The following is a 17,484-nucleotide window of genomic DNA, read 5'->3' on the forward strand; positions in this document are numbered from 1 at the left end:
GGCAGAGCAGATCGAAGGGGCTGAATGGCCTCCTCCTCCTCTTCCTACATTCTAAAACAGCAGGGCGATTGGGTCTACCCAACACTCAGTGTCCAGGCATGAAGGTAAAGATTACTTCCTTGATATTTTCTTTGATAATATCATGCTCCAACTCTTAACTATTTTATTGATCCATCTCCTTCCTTAACCCCAGTCTCAGTCACGGCTAGACATTGGGTTCTCGAAATGAAATAGTCTTGGCTGTTCAGTCGTTCCTTGGTTTTCTTTCATGCCCTCTTTCTCTCGGTAGTTCCCGTCTCCAGAGTGGGACACTGTGACACCCGAAGCGAAAGACCTCATCAACAAGATGCTGACAATCAACCCCGCGAAACGCATCACTGCCGGAGAGGCCCTCAAACACCCCTGGATCTCGGTACGTTCACAGCTGTTCAGTTGTGTGGCATAGCCCAGTGGCGGCTAGGATTGGGCGAGGAGATGGGGCGGGTGGATAAAGGCCATGACAGAGTAGAGTATATGTGGCTGTGGGAGAGGACTAAACAGCCTGGTCAGACCACAGCTGAGATACAGTGAACAGTTTTAGACCCCTTATCTATGGAAAGATAGATTGGCGGCAGTCCAGAGAAGGTTCAGTCGACTGATAGCCAGTGTGGAATGACTGTCTCTTGAGGAGAGGTGAAAGGGGTTGAGTTTGTACTTGATGGAATGTAGAAATCTGAGGGGAGAGCTCATTGAAATATACCAGATTCTTGGGGGGGTTTGACAGGGTCAATGTGGAAAGGTTGTTTCCCCTTTATAGAGCTCAGAACTAGAGGGCATAATCTCAGGGTAAAGGGTCGCCCATTTAAAACAGGGATGAGGAGGAATTTCATCTCTTAAAAAGTTGTGGATCTGTGGAATTCTTTACTACTGAGGGTTGTCAAAGTGGGTCATTAACTCTACTCAAGTTTGAGCCAGATGTTTAATCAGTAAGGGAATCAGGGGTTGATGGGGAAAATGCAGAAAGGTGAAGTTGAGGATGATCAGATCAGCCATGATCTCTTTAAAGGGAGATAGGCTGAATGGCCTACAGCTACTCCTAGATCTTATGAGTAGGTTCCCCATGATCGAGATGGGAGGCAGGATGAGTAGGATTTAGCATTCATATTCTGGAAGTTTGAACTTTATAAATTGAATACCGTTGTCTGCCAAAACCTCCTTGCCATTTTATAAGTGTATAATTTATAACTTGTGATATCTGATTGGCCATTTCCTAACAGCATATAAGTTCAGAAAGCTCACTATTGCTTTCTCCATAGAAACACCTTAGCCAATCAGAGTTGATGTTCCAACCAATCAACACCCTTTTCTCCCATCATGTGAATTATTGTGATCATTTGAAATCTGGTATTCTTGCATTTGTCCTGATGAGTGAAAGACAAAAATCTTCAACACTGTGCCTCTCTTTCAAGCACTATTTAAGTTCTGTATTACTAGCAGTTTTAATTTTATTTACGTGTTCCCAGTCTAATGACTAATGAAGAAATACCTTGGTTTTGTTGAGTCTCTCTTTTTGATGCTGAAACAGATAGGTTTTAGGCTACTTTCTCTACCTGGTTCAACAGCCAGCCCCAGCACGATATATCACACGAGCCTGTTTTCATATAACTTTACCCAGATGTATCCATTACAATGCAGCCCTTAATGTTGTTGCTAAGTCCCATCCACCGACCACCTCCTGTGCCCACTAAGCTACATTGGTTCCCAACCCAGCAACACCTCAACTTTGCAATTCTCAAATCTCTTTGTGGCTTCGTCTCTCTTTGCCCCCTGTAACCCCACAAACGCTCTGAGAATTCTGCACTCCTCCTCCAGTTCCAACCTTTTGCACAGCCTCTATTCTCATTGCCATGCTATTGGCAATGGCGCCTTCGAGGGCAGTAGGCTATGAGCTTTGGAAATGACCCCAAGAATCGTTAAGCCCTTCCTTCTCCTCCAGGACGCTCTTGAAAACCTACCTCTTTGACCAAACTGTTGGTCATATAAACCAATATATCAGTGTACTTTCCAAACAGGCCCCTTTTATATTCACAGAATCCCTATAGTATGGAAGCAGGCCATTCAGCCCATCCAGACCACACCAACCCTCCAAAGAGCATTCCACCCAGACCCATGCGCCTGACCCTGTCCCTGTAAACCTGCATTTCCCATGGCTAACTCACCTAGCCTGCACATCCCTGGACACCATGGGACAATTTAGCATGGCCAATCCACCTGACCTGCACATCTTTGGACTTTGGGAGGAAACCCACGCAGACACAGGGAGAATGTGCAAATTCTACACAGATAGTTGCCTGAAAAATGTACCTCTTCATACCCTTGCCTCCACCACCCCCCACCCCGCTCCCAAAAGAACTGCCCTAAAAATTCCAGCATTACCCTCAAGGTATAGAGAGAGAAACAAAAGATTGTATTTCCCAAACACTTTATAGCATCTGGGCATCTTCAAGCAACTACATGGTTACAGCAGAGAAGGCCGTTCTGTCCATACTCTCTATAACAGCAACTAAGAGCATCCCACTCCTCCACCCTCGCCCATTCAAATGTTTCTCTTCACTTCTCTTTGAATGCCATCATCAAATCTTCCTCCACTTCACTCCATTGGTGCCTCCCTCCTCCTCCCCACTCGAGTGAATCTCCTTACACCTCACTCCATCGGTACTTCCCTCCTCCTCCCCACTCGAGTGAATCTCCCTCCACCTCACTCCATCGGTGCCTCCCTCCTTCTACCCACCTGAGTGAATCTCCCTCCAACTCACTCCATCGGTACCTCCCTCTCCTACCCACTCAAGTGAATCTCCCTCCACCTCACTCCGTCGGTACCTCCCTCATCCTAAAGAATTTTAAACAATTAGTTTTCCTCACGTTGCCATTGCTTCCTTTTGTTTGTTTTGCCAATTATCTTTATCCTGTAGCCTCTGGTTCTTGACTTTTATGCCAATGACATTGGTTTGTCCTTGTCAGCTCTGTCCAGACTCCTTCCCAGCTTTTAACACCTCAGTCAAATCTCCTCCTGTGAGGAAACCAGCCCAAGCTTCTCCAATCTGTCGAAAATGCTGAAATTGCCTCACACCGAGAGCTATTGGGGTGGCACAGTGGCTCAGTAGTTAGCACTGCAGCCTCACAGCACCAGGGTCCCAAGTTCGATTCCAGCCTCTGTGCAAACTCCACACAAGCAGTTGCCCTTCTCCCCGTGTCTGTGTGGATTTCCTCCGGGTGCTCCGGTTTCCTCCCACAGTCCAAAGATGTGCAGGTCAGGTGAATTGGCCATGCTAAAATTGCCCATAGTGTTAGGTGCATTAGTCAGAGAGAAGTGGGACTGGGTGGGTTACTCTTCGGAGGGTTGGTGTGGACTTCTTGGGCCAAAGGGCCTATTTCCACACTGTAGGGAATCTAATCTCTTCTAATAAAGCTCTCAGTTATGGAGAAAAATCAGGCCGCTCTATCTGAGACTGGACTTGAACCCACAACCTTTTGTGAGAAAGCCTAGGAAACTGTACATTGAGCCAACATCGAGACTTTAGCAGTGCTGTTCTTTCAGAAATGGTATTATTGTCCTGTCACACTTATTGGGCAGTTAAGTCTTTTGCTTGAGGAAACTTTGCATTATTGCATTGTTAAAACAATAATTTATTTTTTTCTCCCCCCTCAGCATCGTGCTACAGTGGCCTCTTGCATGCACAGGCAAGAGACAGTGGACTGCTTGAAGAAGTTCAATGCAAGAAGGAAGCTCAAGGTATGTGTATCTTATTAATCGATCCCCTTGAATGAGTGAACTGAGTACCTGACAGTCCAGAGCTCCTGTAACATTGGGCTTTATTTCTTGAGGAGTGCGATTGTGAAGTTTGGAAGTTCTGTTAAACGTCAACCAACCACATCATGCATAGAACTCCATATTACAACAAGAGTATTGTGAAACTTTTTTTTGGGAATTAGTTGGGGAGTAGAAGGCTTGAAGTTGAATGAACGACCATTCTGATTTTGTTTTCTTTACTTGTTCATGGAATGTGGCATCACGAGCAAGGGCAGTGTTTGATGCCCAAGCGCAAATATTCTCGAACTGAGTGACTTGTTTCAGAGGGTAGTTAAGAATCAGCTACATTGATGTGGGACTGAAGGCACGTATACATTAGACCAGGGAAGGATGACAGATTTTCTTCCCTAAATAAAGCAGACAAGTTTTTCTCACAAAAATAAGTAGCCTCATGGTCACTGAGGCTAGCTTTGTATCCCAAATTTTATAATTAAATTTAAATTCCACCAGATGCTAGGGTGAGATTTGAACCCATGTCCAGACTACAGTAGCCTGGGGTGATAAGTTGCTAGGTCAGCAGACTGTGTCAAACCCCCTTCTAGAGAATCCCTCTAAACAGCCTTGATCTCCACCACCAGGAACAATGTATCCCAAACTCTTTCCCATCATGTTCCCATTTCAGTGCTCAAAGTTTGAGGAGACTCTAGACCTGTGAGAGAGTGGGGACATAGAGGAAAGGTTTCAATGCCTGGCCTGATGGCTCTGACAGTGAGGTGGGGGAAAGCTGTTTAATTCACATGGTTTCTCAGTAAAAGGCTGGGACGCAAGCCTACAAAAGCAGTCCCTGTGAGACTCAAAGGCGCCTCACATTCAATCAAAACTCCCCAGCAGCTATTGTTGCATCTGAATCCACCACCCCAACATTTGGCCCACAATTTGGGAAGGCCTGACCAAGAAGGACAAGGGCAGCATATACAGGGGAACACCACCACCTGCAAGTTTCTCTCTAAACCACTCATTACCCTGACTTGGAAATATTCCACCGTTACTTCTGGGTCAAAATCCTGGTATTCCCTGCCTAAGGGCATTCATGGTCAACCTTTCACACATGGACTGCAGTGGTTCAAAATGTTGACTTCTCAAGGACAATGAAGCTTGAGTTATAGGTCTGACCCTACCAGCAAAGCTCCTATTTTGGGAATACGATTTTTCTGAAAGTGGTATTTCCCAAGGAACTGTACTGAGGCCTCTAGATTTTCACCATCACCATTTAAATAATGAAGAGTTAGTTATGCACATTTGAAGGCATTACTGTAATGTACGAGGAGAAAGTGAGGACTGCAGATGCTGGAAATCAGAATTGAAAAGTGTGGCGCTGGAAAAGAACAGCAGGTCAGGCAACATCCGAGGAGCAGGAGAGTCAACATTTTGGGCATAAGCCCTTCACCTGAATGTTCATGGGTGAGGGAGTGAAGCTGCAAAGAAACATTGCAAAACTCAGTGACAGAGCGAACTACGACAGATAGAGTCAAGAATGTGGTGCTGGAAAAGTACAGCCAATCAGGCAGCATCCAAGGAGCAGGAGAATCAACATTTTGGGTATAAGCCCGTCATCAGGAATGAGGCTGAGAGCCTCAGGGATGGAGAGATAAATGGGAGGGGGAGGGGGAGGGGGCTGGGGGAATGGTAGCTGAGAGTACGATAGGTGGATGGAGGTGGGAGTGAAGGTGATAGGTCAGAGGGGAGGGTGGAACGGATAGGTGGGAAGGAAGATGGACGGGTAGGACAGGTCAAGAGGGCAGTGCTGAGCTGGAAGGTTGGATCTGGTATAAGGTGGGGGAGGAGAAATGAGGAAACTGGTGAAATTCACATTGATCCTGTGTGGTTGGAGCGTCACAACAAGAAGGTGAGGCTTTCTTCCTCCAGGCAGTGGGAGGTAAGGGTTTGGCGATGGAGGAGGCCCAGGACCTGCATACCTTTGTCGGAATGGGAGAGGGAGTTAAAGTGTTCGGCCACAGGGCGGTGGAGTTGCTTGGTGCGTTTGTCCTGAAGGTGTTCTCTGAAGCACTCTGCAAGTAGGCGTCCTGTCTCCCCAATGTAGAGGAGACTGCATTGGAAGAAACGGATATAGTAAATGATCTGTGTGAAACTGCGAGTAAGTCTCTGATGGATGTGGAAGACTCCTTTGAGGCCTTGGACAGAGACCTATGACAGAGCTCAATGTGTTTAAGTGGAGGGTCATGCACTGGATCTGGGAAAAACAGATTATTTTCCTACAGCATAGGAGTATATTCTGTGGAAGAACAGAGAGATTCTGGTGCAGTGTTGGTGCCTTACAGTTCACTCAGGAAAACCAAGTTGTTGTGGAAACATGCATGTTGGAGCATGGAATTAAGAATCGTGATGGGAGAGACCATCACACAGATGAACAAGAATCTCTCCCATTCTTACTGCCTGCCATTGTGTCGAGAAGATGTCACCTTCCACCGGCTTGGGCATCACATCATAAGGTGGGGCTTGAACCCAGAGCTTCTGCATAAGAAAGAGGGGATGCAACCCATTGCATTCCAAAACATCCCCCTGAAATTGCTAAAGCCTACTGCAGTGGCACAAAAGAATATCCAAAAAGGACTCATGAGAGTAAAATACTGAAGAAATGGCAGCACGATGGTTCAGTACTTAGCACTGCTGCCTCACAGCACCAAGAACCCAACTTTGATTCCAGCCTCGGGTGACTGTGTGGAGTTTGTACGACCTCCCCGTGTCTGCATGGGTTTCTTCCGGTTTCCTCCCACAATCCAAAGATGTGCAGGTTAGGTGAATTGGCCATGCTAAATTGTCCCATAGCATTCAGGGATGTGTAGGCTAGGTGCATTAGTCAGTGGGGAATGGGTCTGGGTGGGTTACTCTTCGGAGGGTGGGTGTGGACTGGTTGGGCCGAAGGGCCTGTGCCCACACTGGGAATTCTATGATTAACTCAGCAGGTCTGTGGAGAGAGAAACAGAGTTAACATTTCAAGTCCAGTAGGAATCCTCTTTGAGAGCAGTCACATTGGATTCAAAACATTAAATCTGTTTCTCTTGTTGTTAAGAAGGCATACAGTGTTTTGGCCTTTATTAATAGAGGGATTGAGTTCCGGAAGCAGGAGGTTATGCTGCAGCTGTACAAAGCTCTGGTACGGCCACACTTGGAGTATTGTGTACAGTCCTGGCCACCGCATTAGAAGAAGGATGTGGAAGCTTTGGAAAGGGTGCAGAGGAGATTTACTAGGATGTTGCCTGGTATGGAGGGAAGGTCTTACGAGGAAAGGCTGAGGGACTTGAGGCTGTTCTCATTAGAGAGAAGAAGGTTCAGAGGTGACTTAATAGAGACATACAAGATAATCAGAGGGTTAGATAGGGTGGACAGGGAGAGCCTTTTTCCAAGTGTGGGGACGGCAAACACGAGGGGACACAACTTTAAAGTGAGGAGAGATAGGTATAAGACAGATGTCAGAGGTAGTTTCTTTACTCGGAGAGTAGTAAGGGTACAGAATGATTTGCCTGCAACGGTAGTAGATTCGCCAAGTTTAAGTGCATTTAAGTCATCATTGGACAAGCATATGGATGTACATGGAATAGTGTAGGTGGGATGGGCTTCAGATTGGTATGACAGGGCGGCGCAACATTGAGGGCCGAAGAGCCTGTACTGCGCTGTAATGTTCTATGTTCTATGTTCTCCCTCCACAGCTGCTGCCAGACCTGCTGCGTTTCTCCAGCACTCCCTGTGTTTAATTAATATGTCAAGCTTCCACAGTGTTTGGCATTCATTAACATGAATGAATTTTGGTTGGATTTCATGGGGTTAGAAATTTCTCAGGATGGATCTAGTCACAGTGGCTTCTTGTATGCACAGGCAAGAGACAGTGGAGGGCAAGTCCACATGGAATTGTCACAATATCCCTGGCATATAAATGGGAAAATTATGAATTAAAGCTACATCTTGTATTCTCTTGAGTTTAGCAGACTGTCAAGTGACTTAGTCGACATAATTACAATTGTATAAAAGGATTTGCTTTGGTAGAGAGAGATTATCTTTGTTGGAAGTGTTAAGAATAATTCTTTAAAATTAGAGCTCCGGCATTTCAGGGGTGATGTTAGGAAGTGATGGTGGAAACCTGGAACTCCCTCCAAACGTTCTATGGACCAAGGAACCATTCAAAATGTTTAAGAATGGGATGAATAGATGAACACTCGGGTAAAAGATATGGAGCCAAGGGCAGTAAATGGAAACAAGCTACAGATCAGCCACAAGGCAATGGAATGTTGGAATAGGATCGAGAGGCTGAATGGCCTCCTCCAGTTTCAGTACCATATAACAGGAGGAGAAGCCAGATTAGCACCAAGCACAGAAGATGACTCTTCACCTCTCCTGCCCTTTCACCTCTTCACTTTCTGATAGATTTAGACACCCCCAACATACAGAAAAGTTTGGAAAACTGGGGACATTCAGTACATGAGGCCATTCGGTCCCTCTAGCCCCTTCTCCCATTCCATTAGATCACTATGTATTCTAGTTACCTGCCTCCTTTGGCTCCATGGCTTTGGCAAGGAAATATGTATCAATCCCAAATTTAAAGCTCTAGATTAAGTTTTTTTTTGTGTGTGTGAGATCTTTCCATAATGCCACTGTCCTTTACATGAGTAAATGTTTCCTAACTTCTCTCCTGACCAGTCTGGCTTGGGTTCTAGGATTATCTGCCCTTGCTTCAGATTATCTTCCCCAACCACCATTCCCGACTCTCCATCACCAATAGAAAACACTCCTCCCTGTTTAACTTAGCAATTCCTCTAAAATCCTGAAATCCACAAACCACCTCCTATATTCAAGGAGTACAAGTGCAGTTTATTCACTTTCTCCTCAATTTAATTCTGAGTCCTGGGATGCTGAGAAATTGTGTTACATCCTCTCCAAGGCTAATATTCCAAGGTGCACCATCCAGAACTGTACATAGTATACCAGGTGTGGTCCAACCAAGACTTTGTATACCAGTTCTCCTGTCACAAAGCCTAATATTCCAGTAGTCTTTTCATTTATATTTTGTACCTAACCATTACATTTTAATGATCTCAATTAACCTTCTGTCCACCTTCCCTGTCTGTAGCTTTCCACATTTTACAGAAGTACTCAGATGTCACCATTTTGTAGACGAATTGATGAATGTTGGATCGTCCACCATTCTCCCCCTTGCTCAATCAACATCTCTTTGTAATTTCATCCTCCCGACATTCTATGAGTGCCACTTACCGTCTTGCCGTTGGAAATCTCGGATATCTAGCTATCTGTCGTGTTGCCCAGATCATTCATAATGTAGCCACTTCCATCCAGTTTGGTGTTCCCAAAGATGGGAAGTCTGGAACCAGAGGTCACAGCCTCAGGACACAGGTTAAGCCATTTCGGACTGAGATAAGGAGAAATTTCTTCACCTGAGACCACACCTGGTCTATTGTCATGCAGTCATACAGCATAGAAACAGGCTCTTTGGCCCATCGTTACTATGACAACCAACAAGCACTAAAACATACTAATTCCATTTACCTGCATCTGGCATTTTAAGTACTTATTGAGAGTGTTCTTAAATTTTGCGATAGTACATGCCTTCACCACCCTCTCAGGCAGCTGCACATTCCATTTATCGACATGAAAATGTTTTTCGCCAGATTCCCTTTAAACCACTTACTCATCTTAAACTTAAGGCCCCGGCATAGACTTTCCTATCATGGGGAAAAGATTCTCATCATCTGTTCTGTCCATGCGTCAAATAATTTTGTAAACCTCAGATTCCCCCTCAGCTGCTTCTGCTCCAGAGAAACCAAACCCAGCCTATCCAGACTCTCCTCATAACTGAGACTTTCTATCCCAGGCAACATCCTGATGGATTTCCTCTGCACCCTCTCCAGTGCAATCACATCCTTCTGATAGTGTGGTGACCAGAACTGTACAGTGTTCCATTTGCAGCCTAACTAATGTTTTATAGAGTTGTCCTTGCTCCTATATTCTGTGTCCCAACTAATGAAGGCAAGTGTCTCTTCCTCACCCTATCTACATGTGCTGACACCTTCAGGGATCTATGGACTTGTACAGCAAGGTGTCTTTGTTTGTCAGTACTCCCTAGGGATCTGCCATTCATTGTTTATTTCCTTCTCTTACTAAACCTCCCAAAATGCACCACTTCACATTTATCAGGACTCATTTCTATCTGTTGTTATTCTGCTCAATTTATCAGCTGATCAATATCAGACTCTAACCATCCTTCTCAGTATCAATAACAGCATCAAATTTCACGTCATGTCCAAGCTTATTAATTATACCTTCAACATTCACATCCAAGTTGTTAATGTACATGACCAACAGCTAAGACCCCAGCACCAATCTCTGTGGTACACTGCTGGTCAAAGTCTTCCAGTCACAAAACAACCCTCCCCCCGCTCCCAATCACCTCTGCCTCTTATTTGTCAGCCAATTTTACATCCAGTTTGTCAACTTGCCTTGGATCCCATGGGATCTTCCCTTTTGGACCAGCCTTCCATGTGAAATCTTGTCAAAGGCCTTACTGAAGTCCAGATGGAAGTGGGGACTGCAGATGCTGGAGGTTAGAGTCATGATTAGAGTGTTGCTGGAAAAGCACAGCAGGTCAGGCAGCATCCAAGGAGCAGGAAAATCAATGTTTTGGGCAAAAGCCCTTCATCAAAAAAAAACATTTCCTGATGAAGTGTTTTTGCCCGAAACGTTGACTTTCCTTACAGAAGTCCATGCAAACCATGTCAACTGCATTACCCTCGTCAATATAGTTCGTCATGTTTTGAAAAAACTCAATTAAATTAGTCAGACAGGATCTCCCTCTAATAGATCTATGCTGACTATCTCTGATCGATACCCACCTCTCCGAGTATTGATTAGTCCCGTCTCTCCGAATTTTCCAATAATTCACCAACTGTTGACATCAAATGAACTGGTCTATAATGACCTGGCCTATCTTTGCTGCCTGCCTTGAACAAGGGAACTACATGTGCAATATGTGCAGCTTTAGTCTCCTTATCGGAGGAAGAATGTTCTGCTGAGGGAGGGAGTGCATCAGGTTTTATCATCCTGATTCCCAGGAGGGGAGGACTGATGTCAGAAGAGAGACTGGATTGGTTAGGACTGGATTCACTGATATGTTGAAGAATGAGGAGATATCACATAGGAATCTTTATCATTCTAACAGGGCATATGAAAAAAAGATATTCCCGATGAATGGAGAGTTCTGTGTAAGGCTGTGATGAGGAGAAATGTTTTCACCCAGGTGGTGGTGAGTCTGAGAAGTTCTCTGCCACCGAAAGCAGCTGAGGCCAAAATTTTGAATTTTTTTGAAGAAGGAGTAAGATACAATTCTTGGGTCTATAGGCTTCAAAGGGTATGGGGAAAAGTGGAAACAGGGGACTGCATTAACTAAATATACTGATGAGGGCAGTACAGTTGATATGGTTTGCATAGACATCAGTAAGGCAGTTGACAAGGTCCCACATGGAAGGCTGGTCCAAAAGGGAAGATCCCATGGAATCCAAGGCAAGTTGGCAAACTGGATGTAAAACTGGCTGGCAAACAGGAGGCAGAGGATAATTGGGGGAGGGTTGTTTTAGTGATTGGAGGCCTGTGACCAGCGGTGTACACAGGGATTGGTGCTGGAACCTTGCTGTTTGTCATGTGCATTAATGATTTTGATATGAATGTAGAATATATAATGATCCGCCATAGTCATATTGAATGGTGGAGTAGGCTTGAAGGGCTGAATGGCCTACTCCTTCTCCTAGTTTCTATGTTTGAGTGCAAACCCATTTCCCTTCTGTCCATCTTTTATTGCCTAACCAATCAAAATTCCTCAAAAAATTAAATTAAGTTTGTCAGTCATGATGTACCCTCCCGAAATACCTGTTGCATCTCTCTGGTGAGCTCAAATGTCTCTGAGTGCTCAGTCACTCTGTCCTTAATTACAGTTTGCAATCATTTGGCCCCTCAGCCAATGTTATACAAACAGGTATATAATTTCCTGCTTTCTCTCTCCCCTTTCATAAATAATGAAGTTACATTTTTTTTAACTTGGAGTTACCATCAAAAACAATTATAAATTGCATCATAGAGCACAGTCTTTAGGAATTTAAAGCTGCATTTATTTATCATGACGGAGCTCATTTCAAGGTGAATATTGAATTAATAATGCAATGTAAATGACGAGGTTTTCTTTCAACTGAAGCTCTGAAACATTGAGGTTAACAGCATGGACCAGGAATGGGATAAAATAATCATAACTTGCCCAGCTAAGTGCAGCTCCAACAATACTCTAGAATCTTGACACCATCAAGGACAAAGCAGCCCACTTGATTGGTACCACACCCACAATTCTACCCCTGCATTCCTGAACACATTGTTGGAGCACTGTGCACTCTCTACATGATGCCCTGCAGCGGCTCCCCTTCAACAGCACCTTCCAGTTGAATTGAATTGAATTTATTGTCACAAGTGGCATGGTGGCTCAGTGGTGAGCACTGCTGCCCCACAGCGCCAGAGACCCGGGTTCAATTCCCGCCTCAGGTGACTGACTGAGTGGAGTTTGCACATCCTCCCCGTGTCTGTGTGGGTTTCCTCCGGGTGCTCCGGTTTCCTCCCATAGTCACAAAGATGTGCAGGTCAGGTGAATTGACCATGCTAAATTGCCCGTAGTGTTAGGTAAGGGGTAAATGTAGGGGTATGGGTGGGTTGTGCTTCGGCGGGTCGGTGTGGACTTGGGCCAAAGGGCCTGTTTCCACACTGTAAGTAATCTAATCTAATCTAAATGTAATCACATGTACCGAGGCACAGTGAAAAGCTTTGTCTTGTGAGCAATACAGGCAGATCACAGAGTTAAGTAGCATAGATAGTAAATAATAGGTAAACAGTGGCAAAAACAAAAACACTGGTACAGGCGAATGTTAAGAGTTTGTGAGTCCATTCAGTATTCTAACAACAGTAGGGTAGAAACTTTTGAAACCGGCTGGTGCGTGTGTTCAGGCTTCTGTACCTTCTCCCCGATGGTAGAGGTTGTAGAAAAACATTGCCAGGGTGGGATGGATCTTTGAGAATGCTGGCGGCCTTTCCTTGACAGTGGGCCTGGTAGATGAATTCTATAGATGGGAGGTTGGCCTTTGTGATTGTCTGGGCCAAGTTCACCACTTTCTGGAGTTGTCGCTAATCTTGAATGGTACAGTTGCCATACCAGGTAGTGATACATCCAGACAGAATGGTGCACCTATAAAACTTGGCAAAAGTTGGCAAACCCCCAAGCATGAATGTCCTAATGGAAGGACAACATCAGCAGACACATGGGAATACCACCACCTGCAAGACCTCCCTCTGAGACACTCACCATCCTGACTTGGAAATATATTGCCATACTGGTGTCAGTGGGTCAAAATCCTGGATTCCTTTATGAACAGCACTGCGGATGTCCCTACACACCACACACTTCAGGAATTAATGAAGGCAGCACACCACCATCTTCTGAAGTGACAAACGTGGGATGGTCAATAAATGCTGATCATGCCAACAACTTCCACCTCCTGGAAACTTACGCTTTCCTCTAAACGCCAGCAAGATTGGAAAGGAGGTGAAGGATGTACCAGGAATCAATAATGACCAAATAAGGAAATGGAATCGAGTTTAGTTTCGAAAGGCTTAGCAATTCTGCAAGGAGTGGGGTGTCTGAGTGATGAAGCTGGTTTGTGTTGTCCAGAGACAAGCACAGAGAATGCTGGAGAAACTCAGCAGATCTGACAACATCAGTGGAGAGAGAAAGCTGAGTTAATATTTCGAGTCTGTGTTTGTCTCAATTTCCACTTTGCTTTTATTCAAGTGTTGATCAGAGAACCTGTCAAATTAGAAAAACAATGATTACTCATTTGTCGGAGTGAGCCTGCACATATAACCTGCTTAATTGTGTTAGAGATCGTTAATGCAGAAACACTTATGGATCCATTTCACTTGGAGTTCGAACATGATAGTAAACTACAGCACTGTCCAAATAACCTACTCTCACAGCTCATTTTTCCCTTCATTTCCAGGGGGCAATTCTCACTACAATGTTGGCCACACGAAACTTCTCAGGTAAGGAACTTTCCATTACTTTCTGAAGCAGCCATATTGTCTACATGTCAAGTTGCCCTGACAATGTGTAAAATCACTTGTAATGCAACCACCTCATTGCTTATAATTCATTTCTCTCATAAACCCCACAGCTTAGATCAGGAACATAGGGTCAAATTTTTGCAGAGTGCAGACTTCTCCACATACTTTTCAAAATGGCAGCGCACTCTGGATGTGGGAGATGCCCTGAATCAATCTGTCTCGACCACTTTCTCAGTCAATGCTTTCCAAACCCGAATCACTCGCTGTGTAAAGACATTTTTCTCATGTCTCTAATCCTATTTTCCCAGTTTCCTTAAATGCCTGCCATTTGGTTCTTGATCCTTCCACCAGTGAGATATGCTCCTCCCTACCTATTCTCTCCATGCTCTTCATGGTCTGGTAGGGAGTAGGGTCTGTCCCTGAATTTGTAACCAAGCTTCCCAGACTGATGCTTTGTGGGCCTTGAGTTCAAATCCTACTGTGGCAGATGTGAAATATGAATTTGGTCAAAGCAAAACCTGAACTTAAGATAGCCTAACGATGACCATAAAACCATTGTCTTAAAAACCCATCTGATTTACTACTGTACTTCAGAGAGAAAAATCCTAACATCCATTTCTGATCTGGCCTTCATCACAGACTCCCATCAATGTGGTTGACTCTGAACTAACCTCTAAAATGGCCCTCAATCAGTGGCAATTAGGATTGGGCAATAAATGCTAGCCCAGTCAGAGATGTCTGCATCTCACAAATAGGCAATAAAACAGTGATTTGCCCATCTGTATAAAATCTCCTCTCAATCTTGTCTTCTCCAAGGAGAAAAGTCTCTGTTCCTCCATTTCATCCATGGAGCTCAAATCCCTCAAGCCTGGAGCAATTCTTGTTAATATCTTCTGCAGTATCTCTGAAGATGTATCTCATCGTCCCTGAAGTACACCATCCATAACTGGATGCAATATTCCAACTGGGGCCAACCCAGGGTTTTGAACAGGTTTATCATAACTTCTGTGGTTTTATACTTGACACCCCTGTTCATAAAGCTCAGAATCCTGTAAGCTTTCCTAACCACATCCTCAACCTATCCTGCATCTTCTTAAAAGGGAGTAAATTTCTTGTTTGAAAGGTACAAGTATCCCCTGCTTTTTGAAAGTTCGCTTTACACCACTACGCTTTTACTAAAGACCCACTTTAATAACTGTTTTCGTTAACCGATAGAAATCCGAAGAGGATTTTCGCTCTTTCAAAAAGAATTTACGCCACTTTGATTTATTAAATTTTGGCTGACAAAAGGTTTCATAGGAAAGCTTTAATTTCAGATACTGGGAGAAGCCTGTGTAAGATCCTGAGGTATCCCGACAGGGTAGGTGTGGAGACAATGTTTTCATTTACAGGAGAATGTAGAACGAGGGGTCACTACTTATAAAATAAGAGATCATCCATCTAAACAGAGATAAAGCAAAATGTTTTCTCTCAGAGATTCTTGAGTCTGAAGAATCCTTTTTTCCGAAAAGGTGGGAGAAGCAGAGTCTTTGAATATTTTGAAGGCAGAGGTGTGTAGATTCCTGTCGGGAAATGGGATGGATTGTTAATCGGATGAAATGTGGATTTGAGGTTACAGTCAGATCAGTCATGTCCACATTGAAGTAGTTTTCAGGGCCTGAATGGCCTACTCCAGTTCCTTGTCCATTTGTTTGTAAGTTTGTCTGTCATAGACGCCCACCCAGCATTCAATCTGCTCCAGCAACCCATGTATATTCTCTCCTATGATAGACGCAACCCACCCTTTTAATTTTTCAAGAGACCTTTTGGGAAAAGTGTTCCCTGACCATGAAAGGTGAAATTAGGATGGTCATTCATTCTGAACTATGGAACCTTGGTGTACTGCACTTGCTAGAAGATCAAACCTGATCTCCATGACATGTAAACCTATTGTATCCAATTGATTATTTGACCAAATTAATTTGTTCTGAACCTCACAATCTCCTGCTCCATCCTCCACCAGTACATCGGTCCAGTGCCTTTTTAAAGAAGTCAGTCAACTCATCACTTTTCAAAAACAAGCTTTTCCATGTGCACCTACTCCAATATTAACATGGATTTGTATGAAAGGATTAATACTGAAGTGTGCTGTAAAGTCTACCCAGTATAGTGATGTCACGTGGATTTACAGACAGAATATCTAGCAATCCAACATCTGGTCATCATCAAACTCTCTATAACGATGTCCATCATGGATGATTGATCATGTCACTGTAACGAGTAACTAATTTAGATTCCCTACAGTATGGAAACAGGCCTTTGGCCCAACAAGTCCACACCGACCCTGTAAAGAGTAACCAACCCAGATCCATTCCCCTATCTTATATTTACCTCTGACTAATGCACCTAACACTGTGGGCAATTTAGCATGGCCAATTCACCTGACCTGGATTGTGGGAGGAAACCGGAGCACCTGGAGGAAACTCGCACAGGGAGAATGTGCAAACTCCACACAGTTGCTCGAGGCAGGAATCAAACCTGGGTCCCTGGCGCTGTGAGGCAGTAGTGCTAACCACTGAGCCACTGTGCCTCCCTGTTGCTAGCAAGCAATAAATTGTATCATGTGTTATGGACTAGGCCAGACCACTCAAAATATTTTTAAATGGGCAGCCCAGACCATAATGTTGCAGTTTATTTCAGTAAGTGTACAGTTTGGCTAGGTTGCCTACCAGGTTTTAACATAGACAAAAATTTATTCACAAAATTACACAACGAAACACAAAGAACAGGATAAAGAATCCCTACAGAACTCAGTCTATCCAAACTAGACTTAATTATGCTGTTCTGAATATACACAACAGTCCTAATAAGCAAACCTCTTAAACACAGTAAAATGAAACAAAGGCTTACAGGTCGAAGTTAGAAGGACAGAAGGAGAGAGAATCCAGCAGCCTGTTTCCACATAACTACACAGCTGAACTCCCTAACTAGCTCTGGATGGAACTGCTTGACTAACGAGCTGGCTACGTCCCCTTGACTTATACAGGTTACTTCTAAAAACATCAAAGCTTTGGCCTAAAGACTCATCTGTTTACATATAAACAAAGAGGCCTTTCATCTCGGCACCAAACCCAGCCATTTTGGAGCCCGGCCAGTTTATGACCCCTCTGAAAAAAACCAAACACACAGTATCCTTGAGGAAAGGAACAGCTTTTAGTAAAAAAGGACCAGCTTTATGATACATGATTATTCCAAAAGATTCTTCTCATTAGACCAGGACGTGATTTTCCTCTCCTACACTAGTCCACGTAGGCCCTGTAGTTTCCTACACTTTAAGGAAGTAGAGAGTGACTTTCTTAGTGAGCAGTAAGACAGTGTAATGAGCTGGCATGACCACACAATGGGTTAAGGCATTAACTCTGCAATTATTTTTAAAAATCCATCCAGGAATTATCCTGCATGCTCAGATCTAATCATACTCCCTTCAGTCTTGTATTACGTACTTTAATCTGCATGTTATCCTGATGTTAGCTCCT

The 17,484-nt window shown here is 44.1% G+C and overlaps 1 protein-coding gene across 1 annotated transcript in view; it reads left to right on the plus strand.

Annotated features, from left to right (window-relative positions):
- LOC140491888 (calcium/calmodulin-dependent protein kinase type II subunit alpha) overlaps nt 1–17,484 on the plus strand; it is a 247,906-nt gene that overhangs the window by 194,052 nt on the left and 36,370 nt on the right. The window contains exons 10-12 of the mRNA XM_072590323.1: nt 290–412; nt 3,689–3,772; nt 13,906–13,948. Of these exons, the coding sequence (XP_072446424.1) occupies nt 290–412; nt 3,689–3,772; nt 13,906–13,948 (250 nt within the window). The remainder of the gene's footprint in view (nt 1–289; nt 413–3,688; nt 3,773–13,905; nt 13,949–17,484) is intronic.

The sequence above is a fragment of the Chiloscyllium punctatum genome, chromosome 20 (assembly GCF_047496795.1).
Source record: "Chiloscyllium punctatum isolate Juve2018m chromosome 20, sChiPun1.3, whole genome shotgun sequence".
Classification (NCBI taxonomy): Eukaryota; Metazoa; Chordata; class Chondrichthyes; order Orectolobiformes; family Hemiscylliidae; genus Chiloscyllium; species Chiloscyllium punctatum.